This window comes from Mastigoproctus giganteus, chromosome 9 (assembly GCF_048544385.1).
Source record: "Mastigoproctus giganteus isolate SK-2022 chromosome 9, ASM4854438v1, whole genome shotgun sequence".
Lineage (NCBI taxonomy): Eukaryota > Metazoa > Arthropoda > Arachnida > Uropygi > Thelyphonidae > Mastigoproctus > Mastigoproctus giganteus.
Window position 1 is genome coordinate 205168834 of NC_143583.1, and position 21127 is coordinate 205189960.

General features: G+C 36.8%; 1 protein-coding gene across 1 annotated transcript; it reads right to left on the reverse strand.

Moving 5' to 3' along the window:
• Window positions 1-3818: 3818 nt before the first annotated feature.
• Window positions 3819-20153, reverse strand: LOC150081063 (uncharacterized). The gene is made up of 2 exons (XM_090381970.1): window positions 19529-20153; window positions 3819-5293 (listed from the first exon to the last, which is right to left on the reverse strand). Exons 1-2 carry the CDS (start codon window positions 19980-19982, stop codon window positions 3882-3884), a joined length of 1866 nt encoding a protein of 621 aa, XP_090238096.1. The 5' UTR covers window positions 19983-20153; the 3' UTR covers window positions 3819-3881.
• Window positions 20154-21127: the final 974 nt, after the last annotated feature.

Below are 21127 nucleotides of genomic sequence, written 5' to 3' on the forward strand. Positions count from 1 at the left end.
TTCTTTATCAGGTTATATACTGAAAATAACTTAAGTGACAGCATATGCTTGTTAAGACAGATTAATCTCTTCTTAAAGGCAGATACAATACACTAAAAGAATATTCTATGAAACTACTGAGATAATTTCATATTAGTCATCAGTTTGATTTATAATTACATACCAGACATAAATAAAAATTACAAGCTGGACAAATTCCCCATAATCTGGTCAAGTGTGACACAGCTTCAGCAAACAAAATTAAAGCCATAGCATTTCAACGACTCCTAAATTATACCTTTGACAGTGTTGAAGACTCTGGTCCTACTCCAGAACGCTTAGCTGGAAAGACATTTGAATGTCAAAAGAGAAACTATACCATTGCAGCAGACCAATATATACCTCCACATAATGCTATCTTGATGGAAACAAAAAACAGAACTCAATGGCACAGCACAATGAAATAAGGAAGAGGGTATAGTGTAAACACAAATAATTGTAATCACTGTATATATATATATTTTTTTTTTTTTTTATAAACACACACATATATATTTAAATTTGTACAATCTTTACTGTTTTAAGTAATATGACATGCTAGTTACAATGGCTGCAGCATGGACTGTCCTTGGTTGTATGGAATAACAGTTGAGTGTCACTCTAATTGTCTTTCAATGTTTTTTTTTTTTTTTTTTATTGTATCTGTATCGGTGGATAAGTATCTCTGTCATCATGTCATTTTCTATAGTGTACCACCAAAAATTTTTCAAAAGGATCGACAGCAATGTAGGGTGTTGTTAATCAGACAATACAAAGTTGGGTGTCAATTTCATTGTAAAAATTTACTACTGATTTAAAAATCTTTTATATATATATATATATTAAATATCAAGAATTTAAAAATAAATGAAGCCTATTATAACTGTATTTAAAACCACAAACAGAACATGGTTTGAAAGATTACAAATAAAATATATATACACTACCAAGAAGTATATAAGTACCAAACCAACATATTAAACAATGCAAATGAGATAAGCTTTGGTAAGGCAGCTATGGCAATTAAAGTGGTGTAGCAGTCATGTCATATCAGCAATTTGTTGATACACATGACAACCAGGTCTAAACTTTGCAAAGTCAAATGTAGCTTATGCAGAAAAAAGATGGAAGAATAATCAATGGAGGCATGAATAAATGGTCAAAGTAGACCAAAAAATAAACTAACCAATGGGAACTGCCAATCACTAAAGAAAGTAGTGAAAGAGAACCAAGCAATATTTCCAATGTGCATTGCTGGACCATTGGGAGTTGTGCAGCATGGGTTTTCATGGCAGACCTGCTACTCAAAAGTCATGCATAACACTAACTAAAGCCATATGTTTGCAGCAGTCCTAGTAGTGATGGCTAGTAAGTGAAGGATTTGTCACCTAGCTAAATTACTGATGCAAGTTATCAATAATCTCATGACTCAATGAATGTTCTCAAATCACCAGTGAGCCACAGCCACTTAAGTGCCAACAAATTGGCTAGATCCAACTACATATATCATCCCAAGCTTTAAAATTTACAAAGCAATCTGACCTGATTTGGTAGGAAATTGATTCTACTATGACACATCTTGTTCAAACGGAAAACCACAAAGCATCCAACACAGCTGAAGTGGAACTGTCTAATCTTAAGTCACTTTTGTCAAGACATGAAAATCCTCAGTTCATTTATCCTAGGTCTTGAAATAAATCCAAAGAATTTGCACAGCTGCAATTTCCATTGCAAATGACAGAATTTTCTCAAGAGGTATAAATGATCACTGAGGAGAATAACTGATTGACAAGGGATAAAATAATGTTTGTTAATTGTAGTGCATTTAATCAGCTGGGAGGCCAAAAGAAACTGCAAGATTATCTCTGAGTGAAAGGCTCCAAGACTGAGATTATTAATCTCAGTCTCAGTCCACAAATCTACTGGTCATTTTCCCTGGGATAGTTGGGTATTGAATCTCTTGGACCTCGAATGACTCAAATTGATGATCCAGTTAAATTCCTAACTCATTGGCCATTACTACTACTACTGTACTGATGACTCATTTCAAAATGACCCGACAACTAGTCACTTTTTTGTAATGATTCAACAGAGTTTAATCAACCAAATGACTTGTTTTTCCCATTGACAGTACCTAGCCCATTTTTCTTGGACCATCAGTTTCTATTGGTTGACTCGACCATCTTCAAAACAGATGTTTGAGTTTGGATGTAGAGAATGCTCAAGGCATGTCATCTACTGAAGTATACTGAGCTCAAAATGAAGTTCAGAGGAGACATGATCATGGTGTGAAACTGCCTTTTGTGGTTCAGACCTGATCATTGGTTGTAGTGTCATCAATGCTGGTCATATACTGGCATCTTGGACAATTCTATGGTGCCGACAAACTAGAAGTTCTATGGAAAGGGATACTCGGTACAGTAATGTTCCATCCTATACAGAGGTCACTGGTCTAAAATCTAAACCTGAATCTGGCAGAACACCTTTGGGATGAACTAGTGAATGCAATAAAGGGAAAATTGTTACAAATTCCTGCTGTTTGCTGAAAGAAACTGGTCAAATGCATTCCAAAAAAGATCGAGAAAGTTGTTTAATTTGTCTATTAAAACCCTTGTTTTCCAGTGATGTTCAAATACTTTTGTTAGGGTAGCATATATTTTCATCCTTTATCAATTTAACAAACAGCAGAGATAACAAGTTGGTCTGGTTCTCTTTGGTTGTAATTACTGATTGCAAGTGGACTAATAAAAACAGTACACAGAATGCTTTTATATTCTATATGCTGGGAGACCTGAATCAGATTTTCATACTGTGGGAAAAATTTGCTTCATGTCATTTGTGCATTATTAGCTATGAAATGGCAAGGGAAGGAGCATACATAATACAGAACACAGAGGGTTCACATTTTATTGTGCTAAGATGTTTTTTAAACCATCAGAGTAATACATGCTACAATACATGGATGAATACAGGTCTCTGTATATGTTTGCAGATGTGCAGCGATAGATATAATATATGGTATGCTGCGAGAGAGAGAGAGAGAGATGAATTAAGAATATTTAAAAATAAAAAACTAAAACCATTCTCAGTGACAACTATATAATGTTACATCTGAGGAAAAAAGATTTGCAATTCACTATGCTTGTCAATAACTCTACAAGGAAAATCACTGATAAAATTTATTTTTAACACAGATTGTCATATTAAATTTTACTGCTTCACACATGCCTGCATTACATTTATTAAAATTTTAAAATAAATCTTTCTCATTATTACTCCTCTGATGAAACAATAAACACAAAGCATAACTCCTCAACACCTAAACTAAAAATTGATTATAAGTACAATGGAATGAAATAAATGTTATAGATTACTCTTAATTAATTTACTTCATTATGAATATTAAAATTCCCTAAAACAAACACTGAAGTTCATATTTTACATGCTATAATATATAATAATGAATATTGGGTTAGACTCAGACTTAATTCAAGTACTGTGTATGGATTTGTAGGCTCTTAACCAGCAAATTTAGCCCCTCTACTTCCATAAGCATTGAGCTATCTCTCTATCCATCATTCAAGCACTCAAATTAATTCAAAAAATTTCAAAATTATTTGCATATTCTGAATCATTGAATTATGGTACCAAGTGGCATATGCCCTTGCTTCTTAATTTTATTTTGTCAGTATAATCACAGTTATTAAAAAAAAAAAAAAAAAAAAAAAACATTTATTATATATATACCATATAATGAACAGATAACTACATAATATATCATGGAAGCAGACATTGCACAAATATTGTACAATTTACAGAATATATTTAATGCTGGAGTAATACATGTGATCTATCAAACAAAGCTAAAGCTGTCCATTGAAAGCTGAGAGGCGATTCAACGCACCCCAAAAGGAAGATCCTACTAAACAGGTTTGGAACGGATGAGGCTGAGGATGATGGAGCTGAGGCTGAGACTGCTGCTGATACTGCAGCGGCTGTTGTTGATGCTGCTGCAACTGATGATGTCCTTGATGTGCCTGGGGCTGTTCAAAAGAGGAGTACTGCTGTAAATGATGCTGAAGCTGGTGCTGATCATGTTGAACTGGATGTGATGGTTGTGAAGGCTGCTGCTGCTGTCTAGATTGTGGCTGATGCTGCTGAGGTGGTTGTTGCTGCTGCTGCTGTGGTTGCTGCTGCTGAGAGGACAGCTGTACTTGTTTCTGTGTTTGCGACTGAGGGCTCTGAGGACTATGCTGCTGCTGAGGAGAACCATGCTGTGAAGAATGTTGCTGAGTTTCTGACTCAGGACAAGGCTGTTGTTGTTGCTGCTGCTGCTGAGACTGCTCTTGTGACTGGCATCGATTCTGAGTTTGTGTTCCTTGTTGAGACTGTTGCTGCTGTTGTTGGATCTGATTCTGTGGTGGCAATCTTCCAGACTGTGTATTCTGGAAGGAGCATTCATGTTTTTTCAAATCTTTTTCTTCAACAAATCTTCTTGCACAAGTGACACAAAAGAAAGGCATTTCGCCACTGTGCATTTTGACATGACGAGTTAATTTATCTCTACGATGAAATGTCTTTCCGCAAGCCAAACAGAGATAGGGTTTTTCTCCTGTATGAATTCGCCTATGTGTTGTAAGTCTGTCTTTTCTATAGAATTCTTTACCACAAAAGTCGCATGAGAAAGGTCTTTCTCCAGTATGAATCATAGAATGCCTGACAAGGTGATTTTTCTGATAAAAGCTTCTGCCACAGACATCGCAATGGAAGTGCTTATCACCTGTGTGATTTGTTGTGTTGTCTTGTAATTTACGATGACCAAAACCATTTCCACAGTTATCACAGGAACAGGAATTTTCACCATGAACTGCTTTAATGTGGATGCTTACTCTCTCAGCTGAAGCAAAAATCTTACCACAAATTCCACAAGGAACTGTCACTTCATCTTTCACATGTATACTCAAATGCACCTGTAACTGGGATGCAGACTTAAATGGTACTTTGCAAGCAGGACAAGGCCATAATTCCTTATTTTGTTTTTTCGAATTTAATGGAAGACTATTATGTACTTCTGGATGTGGTCCAGCAGGTGAGGCTACTGCAACAAATAAATTCTTATATATAAAATCAGAAGCTGCATTTGGGGTCTCAAGTGATCCAATATTAGAACCTCTGCCTGTTTTGGAATCATCTGGCTGCTGAGCGGCTGATGTACCAGTACCAACATAAGGATGAAAAGTAGTCAAGTGGGCATGTGGATCAAATCCTGGAAAAGCTACAGAAAACAAAAATTTAATAGATTTATTGTCATCAGTTAAAAAGTTAAACACCAGATGACTTAATGAAGAAAATATTAATAGTTTCAGAGGAAATATGACAACAGATCAATGTATAATCGCACATTTTTTTTTTTTTTTAGTTAGTTGGCGCATTGGTTTCTGTGGCCATAATGCACCTCCCAAGGTTTTTGCAGTACTTTGATCCAAGCACAAGGTGGGATTCGAACCCGCAACCTTTGGGTTGCCAAGCAGGCACTTTACCCACCCGGCCAGCCCGGTTGGCACATTTTTTCTAATGAATAAACTTCTAGAATCATAAATACATCATGTTAATAATACATAAATAAAGACAAAAAAATTAGGTAATGTATACAGTGTATTAAATTTGAGGTGTTTTCCGTATTTATTTCTTACATTAAGTGATTTTTTCTTTTTCAGTGATTAATAGAAATGAAAGGTATAACTAATTATTCTGTTACCAATTAATTATTAACTAATTAACTAAAAATATATAAAAAGTAACTGTCTTCATTTCACTGAATATACTCCAATGCAATAATCACCCAAACTTTCTGTAATACTTATTTCCTCCTGGATTTTAAATAAAAATTAAATTACTACATATATTTCATGGATTTTCTATTATTTAATAAAATAAACAAATAGGAACATGTAGTATATGGTTAACCCCCCCCCATAAAGTTATTTCCTTATTTCCTCCAGGATTTTAATAATTGAAACAAGCTCATCAAAAAAAGCAACAAGCTTCATATGCACAAATGAAGAACCAAGAACATCACTTTTCTGCATATCCGCCATATTGCCCATTCATTATTTTAATGCATGCACAGCAATAAACACAATATCCAGTATGTCAATGACAATATACAAATTTTAGATAACCAATGCAATACACATTAAAAAAAAAAAAAAAAAGAAATAACAATTAATGGATTTCCATTTTTGTGATTTTAATAAAGTTTGCATGGCTTGGCTTGACAAATCTTTCTAAAACAGCCATGGATAAAATTTCATGAAAATCTGTCCACTAGCATTGCATTGTTACATGTTTAACTAGAGCTTTTTTTTTTTTTTTTTTTATGAGAACCCCAAACACGAGAGGTATTAAACCTATAGTACTTAGTACCGTGCTTGGGTTGGAGGTTGAGAAGACGAAAGAAGATATTTGTTGATATTGGACTTGAACTTCTGTAGATTGTAATTTTCAGGAAATACATATGAAGGAAGGTTGTTCCAGAAAACGGCAGTTGAATGAATAAATGAGGAAGATGAAAAGTTGGTTCTGTGGGTTTGAAGTTGGACAGTAAATGGATGTTGGCTGGTGGCGGCACGTGTTCGGACTGTTTTGAAAGAGAGAGCGGGAATTATAGAAGCCAATTCAGAAGAACAGTGCCCATGGAAGTATCTGTAGAAGAGGCATGCAGCAGAAACAGTGCGTCTATGAGACAGCGAGTGGAGAGACTCTGTTAGAGATGAAGCATTAATAGGTGAAAACGATTCTTGCACTGCTACTATTGGTACATGCAGCAGCATGGAAAGTAACATATCTGGGATTTCAGGCCCTGCTGTGGGTCATCATGGAACAAATGAATACATGGTCTGTGTTAGGGTAACTAAGAGTAAGAGCATGCTCAATGCGGATGGGATTCTTCTTGCTCAAAATAATCGCCTGAGAGGGCATAAATTCAAACTGAGGAAAGACAGTTGTAGGATAGATGTGCGGAAGTTTGCCTTTAGCCAGTGGGTGGTTGATTGCTGGAATAAACTTCTATCTGTCGTTGTAGAAGTTGATAGCTTAAACAGATTCAAGGCAGAACTTGACAAACATTTGGAGCGAGTGGATGGGTGAAATAAGGGTTTTTTTTTTTTTTTGGCTGATGCTATATAAGCTTGCTTTCTTGCATCATGTGCCTTTGCTAATGCTAACACTTGCATGTATACTAATGCCAAGAGCACTGTATATTAAATTTGATGAATTTGAAGTACCGATTAAGTCATCAAATGCACACACTGCAGGAATAGTGGAGACTTTTTTTTATGTAAACCCCAAACACGAGAGGTATTAGAACCTATAGTTTTTAGTACCGTGCTTGGCTTGGAGGTTGAGAAGACAAAAAAAGATATTTGTTGACATTGGACTTGAACTTCTGTAGACTGTGATTTTCGGGAAATACGTATGAAGGACATGGTGTCACTCAAACATAAAGTGATGCTAAATTTGAATATGGGGAGTACAATGTATACAGCAAACAGAGGCCAGGAAAAGTGGCAGGGTTAGGCTCTCACTTAAGAAGGCAGGGCATCAAATGACTTGGTTTTTTTTTTTTTTTTTTTTTTGATTTGGTAGTTGTTGGCGCATCGGCTTCTGTGGCCATATTGCACCTCCCAAGGTTTTTTTTGCAGTACTTTGATCCAAGCCCGAGGCGGGAATCGAACCCGCGACCTCTGGGTTGCCGGGCAGGTACTTTACCCACTCGGCTAGCCCGGTCGGCTCGAATGACTTGGGTGACGAGTGCAACGTTGAGTCAGTTTGGCGTGATATAAGCAGCGGGAAAACAAAATTGAGAGTATGGGTGTGTTATAGCCCTAATGACTGATGAGTATACTAAACAGCTATACAGGGAAATAGAGTGGGGCAGCAAATCAAATTAGAATGTCTCATAATGGGAAATTTTAACTCTCCACATGTTGAGTGGAATTTGTGGATTGGTCACTCACACTAGCATTTATGGATTTCTTGGATGATTCTTCTACAGCACTATGTTAAAGAGGGAACAGGAGACAACAATACTCTTGATCTGGTTATCAGCAGTGACTTTTCATACATTAGGAACCTGCAGGTAAAAGACCCAATGGGTAGCAGCAATCACAGTGTACTAATGTGAAATTTAATTAAAGACAACTACTGCCTTTGCTTTCATAAGGGCGACTACAGAGGTCTCAAACAGTTTTTAAATTGTGTGTAGTGGGAAGTAATCAAAGAAGCCACTAGGCTTTCCATACCAACAAAAAAATACTGTTCAAGGCTTAGATATAAATTGGTCTGTAATCAACTCACAAAGCCGGTTATGCAAGCTAAGACAGATTATGAGAAGTCTCTGGCAAAGAAAAACAGAAAGACTTCTATGCTTATATTAACAGTAGAAGGAAGGGGCCAAATAACACTGGGTCACATGATGTTTATGGGTTAAATGCTGATGATTCTGCTCAGCTTGCGGACAAATTGAATAGATATTTTACATCTACATTCAACACGTGAGGAATTCTTTAGGGTAGGGATGTCAAAAGTTTCTCAAACTCAAACAACGAGCTAAATAACTGTGATAACTGAAATGAAAGTGGATCAGAAATTGTTGAGGGTGGACATAAAAGAGGCATCTGAGGCAGATGGCATCTATCCAATTATACTGATGGAGGCAACAAAGGAGGTAAGTAAACTCTTAGCCATAATTAAGAAGCATCCTTGGATTCACAGGAGGTCCTATGGACTGGAGAAGTGCAAACATATCGCCAATTCATAAAGAGGATCAAAAGGCAACATGAGTAATTATAGATCTGTTAGCTTAACATCTGTCCAGGGAAAATAATAGAATCACTGGTTAAAGAAGGTAATGCAGGACCATTTGGACAATGGTCCTGGATTTGTCAAGAGGCAGTCTTGTTGGTATGTTACTATGTTGCAGTGACCAAGGAACTAGATACGAGGTGTGACAATAATTTTGAGAATAATTTTCCTCTACCTGCATGCAAAGGGTAAATGTTGCCAGTCATTGCTGTGTTTCAGTTCCATGTTGCATGAAAAATGGAACGCAATTTAGAACAAAGAGTTGTGATAAAATTTTTGGCGAAAAGTGGTGAATCATCAACGGATATTTATGAAAAGTTAACCAGAGTTTATGGAAATGATACCATGTCAAAACCACACGTTGTCAATTGGGCAAAACAGTTTCGAGAAGGACGTGAAGATGCTGAGCATTCAGGTTGTCCTTCCACAACTCGACACGACGAAAACATTGTTTGTGTGCGTGATCTTGTTCGAAGCGATAGGCAGTTAACCATAAAAATTACTGCCAAAATCCACTAAACATTAATCGGGAAAGTATTTAGATTAATTTTGACTGAAAATTTGTTGATGAGGAAAGTGTGCAAAGCTGGTACCGAAAAACCTCTCTCATGAGCAGAAAGAAATTCGGTTGCAACATTCTCAGATGTTGGAAAGCATTGAAGATGTTCCAGATTTGCTTTATCACGTGATTACAGGGGATGAAAAAACAAAAAGGCAATGTCAACAATGGAAGGGAGTTTCCTCGCCAAGATCCAAAAAAAAAAAAAGTGAAAAAAAAAAAAAAAAAAAAAAAGTAAAGTAAAGTGCAGCCATTACCAACCCACTGCAGGATGGAAGCTTCCTCAACAATTCATGCTGAGGGAAATGGACCATAATCTGCCACGTTTCAGTGTGGGTTGACAGATCGACCGTATTCAGCAGTCAGGGGCTTGAACCCCGGTCTACTGAAAGAGCGTGTGCTACTGCATTTCCACTCCTGTGAAAACCATGTTAATTTGCTTTTTTGATCAAAAAGGAATCGTTCACCTAATGAACAAACTGTCAATCGACAATTTTACCTTCAAGATTTGGAAAGGCTTTGCAAGTGAGTCAACTGGGTTCAACCTGAAATTGCTTCGTCGTGCATTTTGCATCATGACAATGCTCTCGCACATTCTGCCATTGTAGCGAAAGAGTTTTTAACTTCAAAATTGAGCATAACATTGCAGCACCCTCCATTCGCCTGATTTGTTTCCCTGTGCCTTCTTTTTATTTCCTCGACTAAAAGGAGTCATGAAAGGAATGCATTTTCAACCAGTTTCTAAAATTCAGAGTAATGTAATGTGGGTATTAAAACAGATACCAGAAAATTAGTAGTACAAGAAATGTTGCGATCGATGGATCCTATGCTGGAATGCATGTGTACAGTCTGAAGGGGACTACTTTGAAGGCGATGGCCTCACATCTGTATAAATTTTCAAAATAAAATTTTTAAATGAATTATTCTCGAAACTTTGTCACACCTTGTATACTTAGATTTCAGGAAGGCCTTTGACACTGTTGCACATAAAAGACTGCTGTAAAAACTTGGGCAATGTGATATTATGGGAAAATACAGCTATGTATAATTAGCATTAGCAGAGACATATGATGCAAGAAAGCAAGCTTTTACAGCATTAGGCAAAAAAAAAAAAAAAAAAAAAACACACCCGTCCGATTTCACCCACAAGTCACTCCAAATGTTAGTCAAGTTCAGTCTTAAATTTATTTAAGCTATAAACTTCCACAACAACAGCTGGAAGTCTGTTCCAGCAATCAACTACCCACTTGTTAAAAGGCAAACTTCCCTCAGGTTCTTACTCTGAGCAAGTGGAAGAATCCCATCATAACTGTGCCTGCTCAACCCATTCAAGACCTTATACACCTCAATCAGATCACCTTGCAGGTGTCTAGTGTCCAGGTGCTGCAACTTTCAGAATTTAAGTCTCTTGGTAAGAGCTTGTTTGTTTGTTTGTTATTTGGTTTTTAGGAGTATTTGCAACTAAGGCCATATTGCTCCGGGGATAATGCGGTGGTCATTCCCTGACCTTTCTGCACCTAAGTATTTGGTGGTCATGGGCTTGAACCCCGGTCTAATCAAGAATGTGCCCTTGGTAAGAGCACCCCTCTGTTCCTTATACAAAGGGATAATCACCTCCTTGTGTCTGGTAGCAAAATTGCTATACATGAACTCCCCGACTTACATAATAGTTGACTTACGCAAATTCGACTTTATGTAAGTTTTTGCCAGCCGGGCAAACTGAAAAAAATATGGAAGCTTATTTTGCATTTGTAGGAATAAATGGAGGTATCGTGAAAATATCGTAATGTGAATCCAATAACATTTTGATTTTTGTAATTCAAAATTTCGCTATTTATCTCTCTAAAAGGTCACATTTATAATGGAAATTGCAGTACATTTTCATCATTATCATATGTTCCGTTATAAAAATAATTTTGAACGCCTTTGTGATATTTTTTAAAGCATGTTTCTGGAGGTCACAACAAAAAAAAATATGCACTTTCCTGTTTATTGGGCTTTTCTGTTAGCGCAATCTATTATAAATGGGTAATAAACTCGATCTTATTGCATTTGCGATAATACCGATAACTGGAATTCTGTGGGTTTTTACATTATGGTATTATGGTGAAATGAGTTCCCCTGCACTGAAATCTTAAAAATTGTATAAAAAACAAATTTTCAGAAATTTCTCTTCATTCCTAAATAGGAAGTGCTGGTACTGCCAGGAAACAAAACAAAATTGATTTAGAAATGAAGATGAAAGTGATTAAGAAGTATGAATCAGGACAAAGCTTGTCATCTATTGCAAGGGAATTAGGTCATTACCATTTTAGAGGACAGTGCACGTATAAAAGAACATGTCAAAGGATCAATGCACTTAAGATCAACAGTGATCACAAAACAGTGTTCGTGCACTATATCGAAGATGGAAAAGCTATTAATAATATGGATGGAAAATCAGATTCAGAAGCTAGTGCTCCTGAGTCCAATGGCCATTCAAGCAAAAGCAAAAAGTATTTATGACGATATTAAGGATAAGTATGGCGAAGCCAAGTTCATGGCAAGCAACAGGTGGGTTAATAGGTTCAAGCATCGTGCTGGTTTCCAAAACATTAAAGTATGCAGTGAAGTCGCCAGTGGCGATTCTGCAGCTGCAGAGACAGAGAAATTGTGATGTGTTAGAAAAAATTATTGATGAATTCAATGAGGCAAATTTTTAATGTTGATGAGACTGCTCTGTACTGGGCAAAAATGCTGGTTCAAACATACATTGCCAAAGAGGAAAAGATAATGCCAGGTTTCAAGGCTTCAAAAGATAGGGACACGCTCTCGCTTTGGGCTAATGCAGTGGGAGATTACAGATTAATACCACTGCTTGTGTATCATTCTGGAAATCCTCGTGCATTTAAGGGCATCAATAAAGCCACCCTGCCCGTGCATTTCCGATCGACCACAAAGCATGGATAACAATACTGTATCTCTCTTTGAGGATTGGCTTAAATGCTGCTTCATTACCGAAGTTGAAAAATATTGTAAAGACAACAACGTTCCTTTTAAGATTTGCTTCTATTACATAATGCTCCTGAACATCCTACGCATCTAGATGATTTCAATTCGAACGTGAGAGAGTCATATTTCTACCACGAAACATGACTTCACTCATCCAACCTATGGATCAGGGTGTTATTTTGAATTTGAAAGCATACTATGTACTCGCAACATTTGTTCAGGCATTGTCTGCAGTAGACGGTGAGAAAAATTACGTTAAGAGACTTTTGGAAATCTTACAATATTTACCACGCCATCTTAAACATTAATAAGGCTTGGGCGGAAATTACTAAAAGTTGTTTAAATGGTGAAAGAAAGAAAATATGCCCATGGCACATAAAAGGCTTCGAAGGATTTGATAAAGATGAACCATATGAAGAGGTTAAAGATAAGATTGTAAAGGTTGCAGAGCTACTTCCGTTGGAGGTCGCTGCCAAAGACGTGGAGGAGTTAATAGAGGCAGAGAAGGAATTATCTAATGAAGAACTTACTGACTTACAGGCAGCGATAGTGAAAGAAGAAAATGCTGATGAAGCTAAAGATGAACCAAACGAGGAGCGGAGATGCTTCATCACCAAAGAGATGGCATTGCATTTCATGAAGCAGTGCAATGGTGAAGTCTGAGAAGATGGATCCTGACAGCAAACCATTCTTAAAAGTTAACAGAGGGATGAATGATATGCTTGCTTACTACAAAGAAATCTATGATGAAAAGAAAAAGCCACTGTCCAGTCATAGTTTAATATGTTCTTTCGTAAGGTTGAGCGGCCAACCCCTTCTAAATCTCCACAGTGGCATACTTATCAGCTGAAGATGTCGATTCTGGCAACGATGCTCGAGATGTAAAACTTACTGACTTTATGCCTGTCTCCTCTCTTCTTTTTTTATAATTTTATAATTGCACGCTTCTGTAATTTTTCCTGAGTATGAGATAAAAAATTGAATAAATACAATAAATAATTCTATTCACATGTTCGTTGAACATTTCTTTTTTGATTCAATCAATTCAACAAGCAGAGTTCTACAGAACGCAACCCTTACATTAATCGGGGAGTGGCTGTATATCATTGACAAGACTAGGACTTGCTTTGGCAGCCTGTCTGCACTGCTCAGAGAACTTCATCTCTTTACTGCACAATTATCCCCAGGTCTTTTTCATTTTCCACTTCCCTGAGTGTACCACCACACAGTTGGTAAGTTTCTCTTGGGTTATTGCTACCCATATGCAGTACATTGCATTTATCAATGTTAAACTTCAGTTGTCACTTCTCTGGCCTACCCTGTCTATCCTTTCTGTACACATTGTACTCCCCAAATTCCAATTCTGCACTGCTTATATGTGTGACACCATGTCTTGGATATTCCAACAATATCTGCCTTTGATGTCTTGACCAGCACTTCAAATTCATATTTATTTACTATACTTCTAGCATTGGTGTACATGCAATATACATGCACCTGTTCTTGCTCTTAGTCACCCTAACACAGCCCTTGTATTTACTTGTTCTATGATGAATCACAGCAGCTCTTGAAATCCCAAGAAACTTGCTCTCTAGGCTGCTTATTACAATAGAAGCAGTGAAAGAATAACTGTTACCTCTGCCTGCAGCTACTGTTAATCTTTTAGTCTGTGAATCCCCCCCCCCAAGCTAGCAGTTTTCCAACCCACCTAACACTGCCTAGATAGCATCAGCAAATATTCTTGCAACTTTTCTATTAACTGCATCCCATCCCTGTAGAAGCAGTCTCTCCCTTTAGCAAGCACAGACCACGCTGAAAATAATTCTACCCAATGAGCCTTGCACAATCTCTCCAGGGTCGAACTGATTGACAAGGCTCTCATCATACACTCCCTCCTATCATGCCTGGGCATAATTGCAGACGCTTTCAAATTTAATTCTAACTGGCAACTTTTTTTCAACGTTGATCTGTACTTGTTAAGTAAATCTGCAGATCTCTTACTCTTAAGGTCATTAGTGCTGTGTACAACAAAATCACCTTTTGTGCCCTTAAAAGATGATATTTACTCTACAACGTCATCAACTTTTGTCCCTGGCAGACATAGCCTGGTCCTATTCCACGTATTCTTTTTGCATAACATATTCCCCGTCTCCCCGACAATAACTAGCTTGTGTGGGACCAGCGCATTCTGCCTTGGTGATTGCCGCTGTGTTTACTGATGCACAAGAGTGAGCTGTGGCATTGAGTTGGGGAGATGAGAGCTTGATGGGCCTCTCATTAATTTCTTTGTGGGCATCTACCCTACATCTCAAACTCTCATAAATGCCCATCAGAATGTTGAGTTGTTGCCTAATTTCTTCCCACTCTGCACCTAGCATACACAAAGACATCTTCCTTGGCTAGATCATGTCCTATTCCAGAATGATTCGCAAACATTTCACACTTCGCACATTTTTTTAGACTGAGATGTGTCGGAGAATCGCCCCCTTCATTTTCCCCATGAGCCACAGCATTCCCGCTATTCTGTGCTCTTTGCTTTGCTGCTCTAGTCTGGGTCATGCTTCTGTTTAAGTACAGAAGCATGACCCAGACAGATGTGAAAGAACAGTTAAGACAGAACAGTTAAGAACAGTGAAATTTAATGAGATTAGTAAATTTTACTGATTAATTGATAATACTATGCTATGCTAACACACTCTAATACAGTATACAGTGCTAAGTATTACACTATTAGGTTTTACATTAAACCTTACGCTATCAAGTTTCGGATATACGGTACGCTATTCTGTATAGATCTAATATACTATAACAATGGCGGTCAGAAGTAACTTCTTTCTGTAACTGGTGGGAACTTTCTCTGGACAAGTGCAGTCAGAGAAAGGTAGCGTAGTTAAAGGCAAAGGAATGGGTTATAATTTCTGGAAAGGAAATACGACGGCTTAAGATGCTACATGGCCTCTATTAACTGGGTAGATATCTCACAGAGAGCAAATCCAATTGAATTATGGTATACCCTTAAAACATTAATCACAGAAGCCTTGAATGCTTATATATCATTATATACAGAGCAATAAAAAAAAGTACTGAAACCTATAACAGCTACAAATTGATCTGTAATAGGGTAAAACTGCAAAGGCAGATTATGAGAAATTGCTGGCAAACGGGGGGGGGGGGGGGGAATAAAAAATTCTTCACGTATATAAATGCAAAGAAGAGAAGAACAAAGCAGATCGGACCCTTATGTATTAGATGTCCCAGCTGAAGTTGCAGATGAACTCATCAGTTACTTTGCTTCGATATTTACAGAAGAAAAACCCTTTATATCAATGAGAAATTATGGGAGTGAAGTTGAAAAAAATGTAATTAATGTAGTTGAAATTTCACGTTTATTTAATGAAAAAAACTTTCAAGCCAACAGGGCAGCAAGATTCCTGGGGTTGATGGCGTATACCCCTATAATCTTAATGGACATGGCAAGTGAGTGCATTGAACCATTGAGGCTAATTATGAGAGCATCACTGGACTCAGGAGTGATTCTGTTGGATTGGAAAAGTGCCAATGTATCTCCAACACATAACAGTGGTTATAAGAGTGAAGCGGAAAATTACTGGCTGATTAGTCTAACTTCAGTAGTAGGGAAAATCATGGAGACAATGATCAAAGTTGGAATTCAGAATCATTTAGATAGAAATGGAATTCGGAAGGATACTCAGCATAGTTTTGTAAAGGGAAAATCATGTTTAACTAATCTGGTTAGCTATTTTGACAGGTTCACTCAAGAGCTGGACTTTGGGATTAATTTCGACATTGTTTATTTGGATTTCAGCAAAGCATTTGACTCAATCCCACAGGAGCGGTTACTTTAAAAGCTGGAATAGGTTGGAATCACAGGGAAAATCCTTACATGGATAGCTGGATGGCTTCGGGGCAGGAGGTAGAGGGTTGTGATAAATGGTTATTTCTCAGATTGGGTTGACGTAAGTGGGGTTCCCCAAGGATCAGTATTAGGACCACTGTTGTTTTTGATTTTTATAAATGACATCGATGAAGGGATAGAGGGCGTGATGTCTAAATTTGCAGATGATGTAAGATTGGTACAGTAGGTAATGATTACCACCAAGCACTGCTTCTTCAGAGTGACCTAGATAGACTTCATGAATGGTCAGAAAAATGGCAGCTATGCTTTAACCCAGCAAATTTTAAAGTATTGAACCTGGGGAACGTCATATTCCCATTATATAACGCTATTGTTAGACCACACTGTGTAATACTGTGTTCAAGTATGGATACCACACCTAAAGAAAGACACTGCTTCTTGAAAGTGTCCAAAGATGGGTAACTCGTCTGTTGTATAAATGAGATCGGCAAAATGGCGTTCATACAAGAAAAGACTTCGAACATGTGGATTGCAGAGCTTGGAAACTAGGCACCTTAGAGGAGACTTGATCGAGGTGTTTAAGGCTCTGAGAGGCATAAGCAAAATGAATACGGACAGAAATTTCATGCTTATAAATAATTCTAGAACAAGGGTGCCATAATTTCAAGTTGGGGGGGGGAGATGTTTAGACTGGATTGCAAGAAGTTTTATTTTAGCCAGTGAGTTATAAATTACTGCAATTTTAGCCAGTGAGTTATAAATTACAGCCTCTAGCACCGTACATGGGTGCTAGAGGCTGACAGTTTGGGGAAATTCAAAGGTCAGCAGGATTACCTGCAGGTGGAGGGAAATGCATAGGTTGTCTCTTTCTTTTTCTCTTATTATTATTTTTTTATTTTATCATTATATTTTTTGGCTGGTGCAACATAAGCCATAGGCTTCCTTGCACCAAGTGGCCATTGCTAATACTCACTCTATGCATTTTGTATAATATTTGAAATTGTAAGTTGTATCAATCCAGGATGTTCATTTTGTATGATATTCTAAATTATATCGTAATATCTGTATATGAAACTGTACTATAGTTTGGTGGAGTTAACAAACACTGGCTGGGACCACCTAATTAAATAAATAAAAAAATGTATGCATCATACTCCCAATATTCAAATTTTGCATTCTTTGTCTGAGTGACACCATGTCTCCACACAATGTCTGCATTTGATGATTTAATCATATTTCAAATTCATAAAATTTATTTACTATGTTCCTCGTATTTATGTACATGCAAGTATACATGCACTTGTTCTTAGTTTTAGTTACCCTGACATCATCATCACAGGTTTCCATCACATCTGGGGTTGGCAATCAGCATCTGTCATAAGCATTATAAAATAATTCTTCATTTTTGCCTGTCCATTCCTTCAAATTATCCAGCCATGATATTCTTCCTCTGACCATTAATTCTTCCAGTCAGAATGATTTGTGGCACTGCATATTCTTCTTGATGTCTCATAATGCTGGCACTAATAACATTAGTGCCAGCATGTACAACAATATCACATTTTGTTCCCTTAAAACATACAATCTGCTGTATAATATCATGTACTTTTGCCCCAGGCAGAGATACCCTGGTTCTATTATACCTATCCGTTTTCTACTGACAATAACTACCAGTGCATTCTGCTTTGGGGGTTGCTGCTGTATTGCCGATGCACAAGTGTAAGCTATGGCAGAGTTTGGCAGCTAAGAGCCTGATGAGCCCCATTTAAATTCTGTCAAGGGTATCACCCTGTTCTTCAACTGCTCTTCAACTTCTCTTAAATGCCCATCAGAACACTGAGTTTACACATAATTTCCTCATAGTCTTTTCACAAAACATATACAAAGATATCCTCCCCCTTGCCTGTATCATGTCTCATTCCAGTTACATCCACAAACATTGCATAAGAATCACATTTTGTAAAACCGTAATTTGTAGAACTGCCCCTTCAGTTTCTCCAGAACCCACAGCATTCCCGCTAATTTACTGCTCTTATCTGAGGCCCGATTTCCATTTAAATTCTATTTAATTTGAGAATACACTAAACTGATAGTTTAAAATAGTTAAATGCACAAGGCATAATACTTTAAGAGTTTAGTATCTATATAATATCGGTGTTTTGATACACCATAGACACTCTTAAAAAACTACAAAGTAGTTGTTGTGGGCATCATTTGCTCTTTCTCATATAGATACTAAACTGATAGATACTTAAATGCAGTAATATGTATTACACTATCAAGGTTATGTCATATGTATATGCTATCATGAGCAAATGATGGTTGGAATAAACTTCTCTGTAACCCAGTGCTGTGGAAGAAGCTTGAATTAAAAAAAAACAAAGGGGGAAAATATTAGAAGGGGTGGGCAAACAAAACAGCAAGTTTTTTTTTTGTTGTTGTTGACGCACTATTAGCTTGCTTCTTTGCACCATTTTGCAAAATACTAATAACTGCAACTAACATTTAAAAAAAAAAAAAAAAAAACTTAAAAGCAACCTTTTCATGAAAAAACTTAAAACACTATTAGATAACCTAATACCATCTGTGAATAGTATGGAGAAGTGAACCTCTGACTAATTTTGGTTATTAATTTTAATTCACATTAATGACAAAAAGTGATATGAACAGAAACGAATTTATATTAACATTCAAGCAAACTTTTGCATTTCAGTAAGTCATATATAAGTTGCTAAAAATATTTTTTCTAAAAATAAAAAAATTCTTATTCTTTCAACTGTTATCAGAGAGCATTTGAAAAGATTGTATTAATAAGTTACATTAATAGAATTTTTTTCATTAACTTAAACAGCAACTTCACTTATTATTATTACTAGCTATTATAAGGCAAGGAAGCCTGAGGCTTATGCTGCACAAGCCAAAAAAAAAGAAAAGAAAAAAAAAAATTCCGAGTTACCCTGAGAGGGAGAGAGTCAGAAGTAGAAGGGAATCACCAGGAAAGAGAAGAATGATGATATCCAGCTCAGGTCCCTGGGTGTGCCAAAAATATTCAAAACACCGATTTATTAAGTTTCATGTTATTTTGAAAAAAATTTAATCTACTATTTTTAAAACGCCATTAGTACATAAATGTTATTATTTATAAAAGGCAAAACATAGATTTATTAGCACATTAGAACTGATACAACACACACACACACACACAACAGCCGCCTCACCTGGATTTTGTGGTCTGATGTAAGGTTTTGCACACTGGATATCCATTTGCTTTTCTGTAGAAATAGCCATTCCATCACTAGCTTCTCTTGGATGCTCCATTTTTATATCAATATTCTCAACTTTCTTTGGATCTATGTGTTCGCCTTCCCTTGCCCCACTACTGCTGTTACACTCTTGCAACTTCTTTTGTTTCATGGTAGCGGTGAGTTGCTCCGTCAAATCCAGTTTGCTTTTTTCTGGTGTTGAGTGGCAATTAAAAGTTTGTGGTGATTCTGTTTTTATACGTATATTATTGTCCGAAGCTATAACTTCTTTGTCTGATTCAACGTCAAGCACATCAAAGGTATTTTTCTTGTTGAGACATCCATATGTTCTTTCCTTTTTGGAAGCAGAAGAATCGGCGTCAAATTCATTAACAGTTTCATTTGTAACAAATCCCACGGTTTCCAGCATTTTTCATTTTTACCCAGTGATACGCTGACAGAAAAGAAATTTCCCAATTGTAATCGTACAGCCTTTAACTCCAATGCTAAAAGTCAACGTACAAGTACCCTTATATAAAAGTATTCTTTTATTACGGTAATCTCTATCTATTATTTATGTATATGCGATTCCAACAACGCAACTGTACAAGCAAATTTCTTTTAACCTTATTATACAATACTACAATTTGAAAAAAGAAAACTATTTTAATTAACATGCAGCATTTCTGCCCTAACGTGTTTAGTTACAAAATCAAAAACTCCCTTTTATTAAGACTGCATTAATTGATAATAATATTGTCATTTACACAAATCGAATATAATACCTTCGCTTATTTCACATAGCTAACGAATGCACGATTTCTAGTGTGTAACTCATATCTGCACATTTACCCACATTATAACTACAAAGCATCCTGATACGAACTTCAGATTCCATAATACGAATAAAGGCATTTCAACAGACCATTACACACAGACCTCAACACCTCTACGACACCCCACCTGGTGTATGAGCAACGTGGACTTTTCTATGGGGAAAATTTCGCAAATAATAATAATAGCAATAAAATAGTTTAATTTTTGAGCAGCTAAAAATCCATTCTAAGTAAAATTACAAGTATATACCACATTTTATTAACTTTCATTAAAATGAACTCCACAATGAACTGCTTCAAAACCAAAACAGATCATTGTGGAGGCGGTTGCTGTAATGATTTATGGCGCCATCATCAGCACGGCTATTATGACTAAATTGTACTTGTCCATTTTATATACACTCAGAGACGCTTTATTAGGTAAATATACCTAATCACCGAGAAATCCCTCGTTTTAGGCCTTCAGAACAGCATGGATTTTTTGCGGCATGGACTCAATGGGATGCCATTGGTAAACACTCCAGTTGCAGCTGGCAGAGTAGAGGTGGCTCTCTACAGCCAGCCTGTGGAAACCGTTTTTAAAGGAATCACCATTATTATTAGCCATAGAGTGCAAGGAAGCCTGAGGCTTATGCTGCACCAGCCAAAAAAAAATTTCTGAGTTACCCTGAGAGAAAAAGAGAGTGTGAGAGAGAGAGAGAGAGGAAATCACCAAGAAAGAAAAGAATGATGATATCCA